Here is a 13,318-nt window from a genome sequence, read left to right as displayed (position 1 = left end):
TTTTAATTAAATAAATGGATCAAAATTAAATAATTCAAGCCCTGCCTTCAAATTGATTTTTTTTTTTTTTTAGTATTGTTTAGCAAAAACAATAAAACCCAAATTTTTTTAACCATCATTCATGTCTTGGGTTTGTGCGTGCTTTAGAGACCTTGGAGGGAGGGGTGTGAGGTGTGTGTCTTTGGTTTGATCTTTTTCTTTAGGTTCTCTGCTTTCTGCTCTCTTTCATCCTCTCTCTTTCCACCCTCCCAGCCCACCCTCACCCCCCAGAACTCAGATTTGCCGAGTGTCATTTAAGAAGAGAGACCCAGGTTTGGGAGTTCTGATTAAGTGGAGTCAGGTACTGAAGGGAGTGGTGGGTACATCCACAAGATGATTTGTTACAGGACTGGAAGGAGAATGAAAACACTTGAGAAATATTCTTATCTACCTGCCATTGACCAGAACTTCACTGAAAGTCCCAAACCTTTGATGTAATAGTTTGCATGGAAATGTAGACTTTTTGTAGATGTTAAAGCGGGAGAGACTTTTGCAAGATGGAGAAAACTTAAGCTGTGCTTTGAAAGGAGTGAGAGCAATTAGTGGGAAACTGCAAATAGCAAACCCTGGAGGGAAGCGCTGTTTCAGGTCCCAGGTGATCACGTCCCTCCCCATTAATCTCTCGTTTGTGAATAGGACAAAGTGGCTACCAGCTGTTTTGGGTAGGAAGCAATTTTGACTCTTTAGTTTTAGTTATGAAATGGGAGGACTTTGAAAGGTTCAAAAGGTGAAGTTCATATGGTAGAAAAGACAGGTGGGAAAGTGAGGTATAGAAGCAAAAATGGGGGCTTTGGACACCTAGATAGTTGGGTTCAATCTCCGTTTTCTCTCTTTGTGACAGTGATTAAGTCATATCATGTGTTCACGCCTTAGTTTTTCCATATGTAGATGTGGACCTAATGCCCATCTCTCATATATATATATAAATTTATTAATGCGTACAAGAGCTGGGGTGCAGGCCAGAGGTGCGGGGGTGGGGTGAGAGGATTCACCAGATAGAGTGAGGAGCAGAACAGGCAGACTGACAAATACACTGCTGAGAGGAGCAGTGGGTGAGACAGGAGAGGTCTGCTGTGCCATGTAGGTCACCTCCCTGGCTGGGCATGGAACTCATGCTGCAGCGGCTGTGGATAGCTTCCAGTGCTGCGTCTCAACCCTTTGTGCCACCAGGGAGGCCCCTGAATAGATATTTTAAATGCTGAATATTTAATGAAGGTGCTTTGTAGATGTTAATACAAATATTAACTTGGTCCTGGGATGGTTGAAACTGGAATGGAGACTGGATTGATAATTTCCAACTTTGTTGTAGAAGGCTGTTTCGATAGATTTTGAGTGAGGCTACTATGTAAAATATTTGAGCAGGGATCAAAGGGGTCTCAGAGCCCTGCCTTCTCAGTCTCTTACAGATCTCACCCTTACCTCTTCCCTGGAGTCCCTGAGAAGTTTCTTTGATTATAATTTGAAAACCACTCATTTCACAGGAGAGTGAGTTCCACCTGAGCAAGGTCACTTGTTGAGAATACCACTCTTGGTGCCGAGCTGGAATAAAACCCCAGCTCTGTCCACTTTGGACTCCTAACACTGTTCTGTGAATTTCCAGACTGTCGGCATGTGTACTGTTCACTTTTGTTGGCCAGATTTAGGAAGAAACATGGAGGAAATTGGTGAGAGTGGTAGAAATTTCCTCCTAGGTTTAAAGAAGGCAACTGTTGAAGAGTGTCGTACAGAGCATGTGCATTTGTGATGATACATGTACAGGCATTTTTATTTAATGTCTCCTTGGTTTTGAGGCCTCCTTTCCAGATGCACACTGTGTATTGCACATGCTGTCCATGCCACTTACATGTCTTTGGGCTTACTGCAATTTAAGGCATCCAGTGTTTGTTGATGCTGAATCTACCATTTAAATATGAGCAACTCGTTGCTCTCTGGGGTTTATGAACTGTGAAACCTACTCAAGTACTTCATTATTAGTACAGGACTTCTAGCTTGGGAACCACTGATTCAGGGTAAAGACTCCATTATGCTTTTTTTTTTTAAGATTTATTTTTATTTATTTATGCATACAAAAACTGGGTGCAGGCCAGAGGTGCAGGGGGTGAGAGGACCCACCATAGAGTGGGGAACAGAACAGGTGGATCTACTGAAATACTCTGCTGAGGGGAGCAGCAGGTGAAACAGGAGAGGTCTGCTGCGCCATGTGGGTTAGTTCCCTGGCCGGGGATGGAACCCAGTCCATCTTTTGAGGTGGGGCTTTGCAGTGGTAGCACTGAGACTAACTCCTAGGCCACCAGGGAGGTCCTGTGTAAGTTTTGCTGTAGTGGTGTAATGCGGAATTTTGAAGCACTAGCATGAGAATGATTTGTGATTATTTTTGTGATTATTCCCTAGTATCTAATTGTTGAGACATGGTTTTGATAATTCATTCAGGTTAAATAACTGGAAGAGTTGGCCGAGCCAAGATGAAAAGTGACCCAGCACTGCCTGGGTTTTGAGAATGCTTGAAATGAAATTGGAAGGAGGCAAGGGCCCAGTGAAGAATCCGGGAAGAGATGGGAAGGTGGGTGTGCCTGGTTTCAGGGTGTGAGGCAGTGAGGTTCTCTCCACTCTCCCCCTCACAGGTTTCTCCAGCACACTTGGGCCAGTGGTGCCAAGGCTGTCACATTGTGGCCTCTCTCCCATTTTCCTTCAATTTGCAATTTTGTTGAAAAGTCTAACATGGAATTAAATTTCTTCCTGAACTGGCAAGGTGAGGTGAAGGTAGAGCATGTTTCCAGTGACCATGCCACTGGCCTCCCTTCCCCCAGCTATTCCTTTGATACTGGCTCCAGCAGTTAGTCTTTGGAGGAGAGCTAACAAGTGGTCACTGCTTTTTCTTATCTAGCTTATTTTTCTTATCTATCTTATTCTGGTCTGTCTCCAAACTTTAAGTAGTTGCTTACGTTTACTACGGGAAAGCACATGTAGCACTCCAGAAATGTTCTGGGATGGCTCCTGAGGCTGACTTAAGTTGAAATCTGAAGAACAAGGTGCCAGCTCAGAGTGTTGGATAAACCTAGGTGCTCAAGTTGAGCTTGACCAAAGGTAAGGGTGTTCAGGAGCAGCCGACAGACAGATGATTGATTGAAGCTGCATGAGCATGATAGGGAAGCAGGCAGGAGCCAGGTCCTACAGAAGGTTGCAGTCATTGCAGGGAACCATTGGAGGATTTTAAGTTATCAAGCAATTTAGTCTAAGGTAGCAACAGTGGAAGCAGAAAGATTGTTGCATTAAGAGGATTATTGGCAGGGGCCTCCCCTGGTGGCACAGCGGTTGAGCGCTGGGCTGCGAAGCTGCCCGCAGCCTCTGCAGCGCCGGTTCTATCCCCGGCCGCCAGTGAGGGTCCCACATGGCATGACAGACCTCTCTTGTCTCGCCTGCTGCTCCCCTCAGCAGTGTATTTCGTTGGTCTGCCTGTTCTGTTCCCCGCTCTGGCTCTGGTGAATTCTCTCACCCTCCCGCATTTCTGACTGTACCCAGTGCTTGTATAAATAAATAAATAAAATCTTTTTTTTTTTTTTTCTTATAAAAAAGAGGATTATTGGCAGTTGTGTAGGCAAGTGATGGTGGTGGCAAATAAGTGAGTTCAGAACTGATAAGATTTGCTGTTGGCTTGGATGTGAGAGCAAGGTGATGAGAAAGAAAGGAGCTTAGAATGACTTCTAGGTGGATGTCAGTGGGAAAGGAAGAGGTTTGTGGAAAAGTCTAGAATTTTGCCTTTTTGCCTTGGCCATACTCAAGAGCAGATGGCAAGTAACAACCAAGTAGAGGAGTCTAGAGGTCAGAGGAGAGGATTGAGCCTGAGCTACTGTGAGATTGCCAAGTTCCTTTTAGAGGTATGTGCTCCTACATTTGGGATGTAAACAGGTGCTCCTTGGGTGACTGTTTAGCCATGTAGAATGACTTAGATGCAAACACTGAAAGTGGGTGGTTGCATACAAGCAGAGTGGGAGGTTACCATGTCTCCATTATGGAGGGAGAAGAGAGTTCGGCTGAGGATATTTATAAGGGAGTGATTTTAGTAATGGACTCTTCACCAGGACAGATGGATGCTGTCATCAAGTACACTTTCTGAAACTGTCTTGCTATGTTCCCCGTGTACTGGCTATAGGAAGGCTATGCAGCCATGTAATTCCAGAAATGAAAGTGTGTACACTGTGCAAATATAGGGTGCTTCAGTGCCAGGGGAGGTATGGAAGCTCAGCACATAGGCTGGCACTTAGAAATGCCCAGGATCTTGGAGTTCGTAAGGAATAGTTTAACCTCCCAGTGTAAATATCGTCTTTAGCATCTTGAACAGACTGCCCAGACATGAACAACTTCCATTGATTACTTTGAAAAGCAGCATGTGTTGGTACTGTTACCTTTCCCCCTCCAGCAGCACCTCATTTCTGGAACTGAGGCTAGAGCTCACGTTTCCTGCGCGCTACTTCTTGCTCTTGAGGGTGTTTCCTGTTCCTGCAGCCCTTGCTGAGGTGCATGCAGTTGCTTAACAGGCAGGTATGACTGGGGGCTTTCTTGTCTTCAGTGAAGACTTACTTTCAGCCATCTACTCTAACTACTAAGAGCTTCTAAAAACTCTGGCATCCATATACTACAACATACTAGTTACCCATCCCAGTGTTGTTTTAGCTCTAATTTTGATAAGTCTTTCCTCTTATCCAAAAGGATATCATGGGAGACTAATAAGATCCAGATGTTTGTGTCACCATCTAGTGACCCTAGTACAAAAGAAAATGCAGTTTGGATGTAATACTCGAGTGGCCCCAAGGATACCTGATGTTTCAGGTAACTCGTCAGATCACATGTTCAATGAGCCCTTTTTAAATTATATTAACAGTTACACTTTTCAAATGTCTTGAATGTCCATCTTTTGGAAATTGGAACTTTTGCCAAGTTCAAGGTGCTTGCATCTTTCTATTTGTTCCAAAGAGGCTGGTAGTGATTCCTCCAAGTTTCCCATTGTAATTTGCTTGAACGAAATCCCTTGAATTGATTCAGAGGGGCTGGCATCTCATTAACCAAAAGGTCAGACTCATATCCTAGGTTGATGGTGGCTCAGCTGCTCTTCCTACTCTAGGGATACTCATGTTAATCACCTGGAGACATTGACTTCTAGCATGGGAGGCTGTGCCCAGTCTTTGGGGTACTGTTGCTTGGTGGTTAAGGGCATGACTGAATTCAGACAAGCCTGAGTTGTGTCAGATTTCACCCTGCCACTAATTAGCAGTATGACTTGGCACCTTAGGAATCCTTGCCGTGTATCAGTTTCCTCGTCTGTAAAATGAGTGTCTCTGCTGAGGATTAATGAAGCCTTTAATGAGATGCCTGGCCCTTGGTAACCATCTCTTCCATATCACCATTATTATCCTCTTAGGAGTTATTGGGTGGAGTTAGTGAGCACACTGCGGAACCCAGAGACAAAGCAACCTACCTGGCTGCTAAGGCAGGGCAGAAGTGCTGGTTACAGACACCCTGGCTGAAGACCCTTCTGTTTTTTAGGAGAAGCTGGCAAGGCAGGCCTTGAAGGCAAAAGCAGAGGATTTTGACCTCTGGCCTAATGAGAACAAGAGCGCATTCCCTTCCTTTGTGTCCAGACAAGATCTAGCGGAGATCTTCCGCCCAAATACAGTATAGAATAAAAGACACCTGGCTCCTTCCTGACTTGAGAGCGACCTTCAAGGAACATTACCCTGACAGAAGATAGGACAGGGTGTGGGTCTTCAGGAGGGAGTGGGGGCACCACTCTTAGGCAGGCAGGGCAAAGCAGGGTCCTGCTTCCTTGGTATAAGGCCACAAGGCCTTGCAGATTTCCTCCACCTGTCCCTCCTCCCAACCCTCAGGGCTATGATCTCTCTGACAGCGGATCTCCACTGCTTTTGGGAAGTGGAGAGGCAAGAGGCCAGGAGATTGTCCACTGGAGCTGAGATTTTTTTTTCTGCTGTCGTTCTGGGCTGGGCCTGCACTCAGCAGGAGCTGCCAGGAAAACAGGTGAGGACATTGAACTCCATGGGCCGAGCCTTTGCCCTCCTGTAGAACAGGGACTTCACAAATGTTGGCTGGATGAGAACTGAGTGAATGTTGAGAGGCAGGGGCACAGAATTGCTTCTGAGACTGTGTGGGAAATAAGATGGGGTGTGGAGTGAGTAAAAAAGGGGTCCAGAGGATTAAAAAGGTCACCTTCCCTGATTGCTTTTCGTTTTCTTAGGAATAAGGGCATGTTGGCAGGAGTCAGGCAAGGGCATTGGGGTCTCAGATTGAGAGGACCCTTTCCAGAAGCCTAGGTAACTGGTAAAATCAGGGGAGAGAGGGACGCTATCCTTGAGACCATGTTGGGGGCCCCAGCAAATAATGAGACTCTGGGCACTGCTTTTATTTTTCTCCCCCAGCTTTCCATGCATCCCAGGTGTAGGAGTGAGGCACAGAGGTCTCAGAATCCATGCGTGCCTGGTGCAGGGCCCAGTGCCATCCTCATCCCAGCCCCTCGCGGGGCAAGCAAAGGCAGGTGTGGCCACTCCTCCCTCAAAGCAGCCATGCCTGTAGTGGTGCAATCTGCCTAGCTTGGGAATCTGGTGGCAGCACATTCAGCACCAAGCACCTGCCCATCTGTAGGCAATGCAGACTGTGGGGCCCTCCACCTGCTCAGGCTCCCTGATAGGAGTCTGGCTATGGGAGCTGAGCCACAGTAATCTCCATCAGTTGTGAGATGGCTCCTCCCAGGACCTGTGAGGACTGCAGGCGCTGCTGCTTTCTCACAATGTCCTGGGAGGCCGGTTTCCTGGAGCAGCTGAACCCCTGCCACAACCTGCTGGCCTGCCTGCCTCCAGACTCCTTAGTCACCCTGGGTTCTCTGCTCTACCTGGATGGAGCTTTCACGACTGCTCACTACCCTCGACCCCTGCAGCCTGTGGGGCCCATAGAACCTGGAATAACTTGACCTGATACACAACCAGCTGACTGAGCTGGTCAGTCAGGCATGGGGGCCTCTTCTGCCTATGCTGCCTCTCTCTGGCTGGGGCCCAGTTGCAGCAAGTTGGGGGTGCAGCCTAGTCACCGTGCCAGGCCTGGAGTTCTGCTCTCTAGGGATGACATCAGCATGTGTTGTGCAGCCACCCCAGGCCAGTTCATTGTTGATTCAGGCAGACAAGAAGAGAATTTTGGAGCCTTTGGTATCTCTAACATGCCTTTAATGCTGAATCGGGACCAGACGCAGGTAGACCAGCAGGCAGGGAGTTAGCAACTGAGTCCCCTGTTGCCCCCGAATCTTCCCTTTATCCCTTGCTTCTTGGCCCACTTGTCTGTATGTACATAGGTGCACCCGTGCTCTGGCTTCTCAGCCCGAGTGTCTGTCATCAACAGGTGCACATGCCCTGTGCTCGCAGGCCCATCCACCTTTTGCAATCACACGATATCACGTGTAGGTCATTCAACCTGGGAGGAAAGCAAAGCCTCAGGTAGTGACCATGGAGGCTGGCAGTGGGAGGCAGAAAGAGCCTGAGTACCCCATGTTTCTTAACGGCATGCTAGAAGCTGAGGCCTTTGCAACCCTGCAGGCCTTGGCCTTCTCTTTCTTGTAGGCAACCAGTTGTAGCAACTTAAGTTCAAGGTGGTGGCAGGCATCTGGATGGTGGGCCTACAGCTGCTCCTGGTCAATAAACTGACCTTTGGTGGACATGCAGGAAGCTGGATCACTTGAGGCATTTGTGTGTGGCTGACCTGGCACCCAGACATGCTGGACCAGAGGGGTTATTGGGGGTGCTGAGCGTATTGGAGGAGACCTGACTATCTGGCCAAGATGGCTACTGTGCTGGGCACCATGGGTACTCTGTTCACTAGCTGTGACTGGTCACGGCTGAGCATAAGCACAGGCAGGCCCTTGGAGGAGCTGGACAGCAGGCAGGTCCTCTGGGGGAGTCAGGGAAGGGAAGTCGAGGAGGAATAGAAGATGAAAATGAGGATGGGAAAAGGGATGTTGCTCAGAATTCTTTGGGGCTCAGTTGTCTGCCTAGGCGAGAATGGGGGTGAGGGGTGGACACATGGCAGTTTTTATCTAAACGAACCTAGGCACCCCCCTGTAGGGTGAATGGAGTTATCAGGCTTTTTTATGCTTCCACGGCTAGCGTGGATGCTGGGCTGACAGGCATGAGAGTGGGGCACCTGGGTCCAAAGAACACAGGCGTGTGCATGTGTAGTAGCGGCAGCAGTGGTGGCAGCACAGCAAGGAGGGCCACTCTGAGGCGAGACCACGAGACAATACCAGAGAGAAGCCAGAGAAATCTCCAGGATTCCTGGAGTCCTGGGGGGCTCAGTTACCTCCTGGGCCTCCCGGCTCTGCACCCTACCAGCCCCCCTGCCCCTGACTTGGCCCTAGACAACCCCCAAACCATAGTCCCTTCCTCTGACTGAGCGTAATTCCAGCATCTTTCCGAGTCCTAGAATTTGGTTTTTGGCCCCTAATCCTCAGCTCCCCTCTGGGGAGGAAGATAGTAAAAGAGAGGGATTGAAGCCCAGAGGGACTTGGGGTGGGATGAATACTGGGGGGACTTCCTTAATCCTAATATGTGTTCTCACACATCCCTGGCCTCTGCCGTCAGGGACTTGATGGGAAGCTGGTCTCTAAAGTTACGAAGGGTTTGCGTGGGTTGGAGGCACTGTTTCTGTGGGGATATTCCAGGCAGGGTCCCAGGACTATTTTAAGGACACAGTCACAGTTCCTGCTCCTCACCTTGGCTCCTTCCTGAGGCCTGTGCATCTTGTCTCATATGACTCAAGGAAGGGTGAGGAGATTGGGAAAACAAAGCCAGTTGGAAAGTTGATTCTACCGTGTGCCCACATTATGGTAAAGAAAACACACCTTGTGGTTGTCTGTGTGTGGAAGTAGGAGCATAACCTTTAACTCCAGCTTTTTCTCATTCTCCTGGACATTGCCCCACACCTCAGCAAACACATACACAAATCTATCCCATCTTTTTGCTTTTGAGTGGATATATCCCTCTCTCACTCTGATATACTCAGACTTTATCCTAATGACTAAGAAATTAGATATGAAAGGGTGTTTTTGCCATTCAACTTTCACTGGCTGATATTTAATTCACATGATTGGAAGTGCTGTTTGGAGATCAGTCCCCTCTCCCTGCCCCAGGGAGCTGGGAGCTTCCTGAATTAAACAGCTTAGTGGGAGTACTTGTAGTCTTTATGTCAATAGTGGCAGAAGAATTTTTGTTGCAAGGTGGTAGGGGTGTGTGCAGGAAGATAGGTGGGGGCAGCTTTGTGGTAGCAATCCCAGAGTGCCTAGAACTTTTGCCTTTATAATTACTGAGTACCTATATGAACCAGACATAGTGACACCACCTTTTGTTCATTGTTCATGTTCAGTACATACTTCTTGAGTGCATCCTGTATACTAACTAGTTCCTGGGGATGTATTAATAAACAGAAACCAGACACTCTTTGCCCTCCTGGAGCTTACAATCTACTGGGGGAAAGAGAGTCATTAACAAAAAAAAAAAAAAATCATAAATAATTGCCAACGTGCTAAGTGGTTCAGTGCAACGTGCTAAGTGGTTATGAGACCATAAAACAGGGCTGCTGAGAACTAGAGGGGGCCAGTTGGGAGGCCGCTGCAGTTAAACAGACGAGGAAAAAAAAGAAAAAAAGGTTTGCTCCAGTGACGCCTTGGAGCTGGAGGAAGTGGGCTCATTGAAATGCCCCATAGGTCCATATCAGATCTTTCTATTCTCGGGGCCAGAGGAAAGGCAGATCAAGACCAACATACTCTACAGGTGATTTAGGAGCACCCCTTTTCTAAACAGAAACAGGGATAATGGGGGAGGGGCAGTGTACTGAACTATGTGGTAGAAACAACACTGTCGCAGTTAAACCTCAACTCCGCGAAGCAAATGTAATCCCCACTTCACAGATGGGTCTTGGAAAGCGTAGGTCATGTGTCCAGATTCGCTTCAATACATCAAGTTACGGCCGGCCGGGGCTTCCGATATCCTGAACCCGATGTTCCCTAGTTCGCACTTTCTTAGCTACCAGGGGGGCTCCTTAGGGCTCCCTGGGAAGAGAGAAAAGCCGAATCCCCCGGCTAGGACGCTTCTGTCCAGAACTAGAAAGTGAGCGCGTTGTTTCCCGACGGAAGGGGGCGGGTGCCTCGCGCGACCCGGAAGTTGCGTCTCTCTCCCCTCGTCGGCCTTTCTGACGGGAGTGAGGCCGCCGTGGACTGCCCTTCCTCAAGATGGCGTCGAGGATGGGTTCCCGAAGGTGGATGCTGCAGCTGCTCATGCAGTTGGGCTCGGTGTTGCTCACACGCTGCCCGTTCTGGGGCTGCTTCAGCCAGCTCATGCTGTATGCTGAGAGGGCCGAGGCGCGCCGGTGAGCGGGCCCACTCAAACGCCAAATAAGGCGGGGGGGCGGTTCAGCCCATCCCAGGAACGGGGGTGCGGTGAGGTGGGGAAGAAGTTGGGGCCCTTGAACTGGGAGGAATTGGGATCTCGGACTAAATGGGAGGGGATATGGCCCGGATCAGGGTGGACAGCAAGCATAGTGCGGGGCTCCTGGCCACGAGTGGGGCTTGGATTTGCAGAAGCGGTGGAGCTTGCGGGAAGTCAGGGGTCTCGAGGCTTTCTACCTCTCTTCATTCTGCCCCGTTGCTTCCCCTCCCTGCTCCTAGGAAACCTGACATTCCAGTACCCTACCTGTACTTCGACATGGGGGCGGCCGTGCTGTGCGCTAGCTTCATGTCCTTTGGAGTGAAGCGGCGCTGGTTCGCGCTGGGCGCCGCGCTGCAGCTCGCCGTTAGCACCTATGCCGCCTACGTCGGGGGCTACGTCCACTACGGGGACTGGCTGAAGGTGAGCGCGTGACCCTAGGCGGGACTTCTAGGGTGATGGGGAGCCAGAGATCGGGTTCCCGTGACAGAGCTAGCTGAGGAAGAGGATCCCCCATGGTTTGTGGAGACTTAGCGATCAAGAATGAAGGCACCTTTTGACCACACTACTCTCCCTTTCAGAGTATGGAAAGTGAGGCCCAGAAATGGGAAACAGACTTCCCCAAGGCCACATCGTAGTTAGCATTGCTGATGGGACTAGGAGTCAGGACACCCAGTTCCCAGAACCCTTTAAATCATTAGTAATCCAGACTCTAGTACCTATTCTTTCATCAGATTTTAGGAAATTTCATTAATCTCAGTGCAGCATTTAAGGCTGTATATGCCAGAACCTCTGCCAGGCACTGCAGACTTGGGGACAAATCTGGACAAAGACATTTCCTTCAAGGACTGGACTGCCAGTTCAGTGTGGGAGCAGATTTGTGACTAGCTGCAGGACAGTAAGATCAATGTGGGAGGTTGGTGTGTGCAATAGACTCTACTATATAGAGGAAAGAACATTAGGGTTGGGTCTACAGACCTGGGAGAGGAAAGAGGGACAAGTTTTGTTTCCTGGGTTCTGCCACTTAGTTTCTGTAGGCGCTTGAACAATTTTATTAACACCTCTGGGCCCCAGTTTCCACTTCTGATAAAAAGAATTTGCTCTCTGCTGCACCAGCCCACTGCACTTGGAAATTACACAAGGCCCATCAGATAGAATGGGATGAGTAGAGATGGGCAGTTCTGTGCTCTGGGCAGCCAAGAGAAATGTGGCGGCTGATTCCTGACTCCAGTTCCTGACTGGGGTCCCCTCGCCTTGGCCTAGGTCCGTATGTACTCGCGCACAGTTGCCATCATCGGCGGCTTTCTTGTGCTGGCCAGCGGTGCTGGGGAGCTGTACCGTCGGAAACCCCGCAGCCGCTCCCTTCAGTCCACCGGCCAGGTGTTCCTGGGCATCTACCTCATCTGTGTGGTAGGTTGGGGGCCTGTTGGCTGGAGATGCTCTACTGGGAGGGAAATGTGAGCCCATGGTTGACAGAACCCAGGGAGGTGGGCAGAACAAGGCCTTGCATGTGGTTCCTGATGATCCGCCTCCTGGGAATTGCCCCGGCCACCTTGTGGGCCTCAGGGCCCTCCCAGTGCCTGAAACTTGGCTGGGAGTCCCTTCTTCCAGCCTTATTGTCATTAGGGAGAGAAGAATTGCACTGATATCAGTCCCAAGCCTGAGTGTCAGGAGAACAGAATGGGTGGTCCTCCGTGGCTCCAGCCCCAAGAGGCTGGGAAAGGAGACAAAGGAGAGGTTAATGGGTTTCAGGCCCTAGCTTGGCCTCTACCATTTGGAGCTGATGGAGGCTTCCAGTGTTAGCTAGTGAGCATCCTCCCTGGTGCCAGGGAAGGCCACTGTGTGGGGATGTGGACCAGCCCGGAGCCACTTGGTCCCATCTCAGTTACTGGGCATCATGTAGGTGTGTGGAGTTCTGTACTCAGAGGTGAGCACCCAGGCTGACTGTGGAGATACACCTCCCCGCTTCTGAGCCCCTAGGTGAGGAGAGACAGATCCAAACATGAACCTCCCAAGTCTAAAGGGAAGACACAGGCCCTACTTTCAGACAGCCCCAAGTCTGAGAGGGGCATCAGAAGCCCACTCAGGAGCACTTATGAGTGCTTTCTCGGGTGGCCGTCCCCAGACAGGCTCCTCAGCCTGTTGGGAGAGTCTTAGAGATTGGTGTGTCTCTAGGCCTACTCACTGCAGCACAGCAAGGAGGACCGGCTGGCGTATCTGAACCACCTCCCGGGAGGGGAGCTGATGATCCAGCTGTTCTTTGTGCTGTACGGCGTCCTGGCCCTGGCCTTCCTGTCAGGCTACTACGTGACCCTGGCTGCCCAGATCCTGGCTGTACTGCTGCCCCCGGTCATGCTGCTCATTGATGGCAATGTTGCCTACTGGCACAACACGCGGCGCGTTGAGTTCTGGAACCAGATGAAGCTGCTTGGAGAAAGTGTGGGCATCTTCGGGGCTGCCGTCATCCTGGCCACCGATGGCTGAGTTGCATGGCGAGAGGCTGAAATGGGTGCAGGGAGCCACTGAGGGCCCCCCTGCCTTCCTCCTCACTGGCTCAGTTGCTGTTTATTTATGCTTTTTGGTCTGTTTGTTTGATCCTTCACTTTCTGTGTGTCTTGGTAAGGGGCAGGTCTCTTCCCCAGTTCCTGGGCTCAGCCCTTGAGGTGAGGGTGCTGATAATGATGCCTTACAGGTTTTTTCCCCCTGTTTGTTAGGAGGGAAGCTGAAACCAGGTACTCCAGGGTCTCCTGTCTCTGAGAAGAGGGTAAGGCAGGGCTAAGGTGAGCACACTGAGAGTGGGAGAGAAA

The 13,318-nt window shown here is 49.9% G+C and overlaps 1 protein-coding gene across 1 annotated transcript; it reads left to right on the top strand.

Annotated features, from left to right (window-relative positions):
* Positions 1 to 10,318: 10,318 nt before the first annotated feature.
* TMEM101 (transmembrane protein 101) lies at positions 10,319 to 12,995 on the top strand (the record flags this gene model as incomplete). Its single annotated transcript, XM_084238881.1, has 4 exons — positions 10,319 to 10,455; positions 10,754 to 10,934; positions 11,775 to 11,921; positions 12,687 to 12,995. The coding sequence occupies 4 exons, from the start codon at positions 10,319 to 10,321 to the stop codon at positions 12,993 to 12,995; spliced, it is 774 nt and encodes a 257-aa protein (XP_084095007.1).
* Positions 12,996 to 13,318: the final 323 nt, after the last annotated feature.

Source organism: Talpa europaea, assembly GCF_964194135.1.
Source record: "Talpa europaea genome assembly, chromosome: 7".
In the NCBI taxonomy this organism is placed as follows: domain Eukaryota; kingdom Metazoa; phylum Chordata; class Mammalia; order Eulipotyphla; family Talpidae; genus Talpa; species Talpa europaea.
The sequence above is the reverse complement of the archived record's forward strand: the minus strand, read 5'-3'. Positions and strand labels throughout refer to the sequence as shown.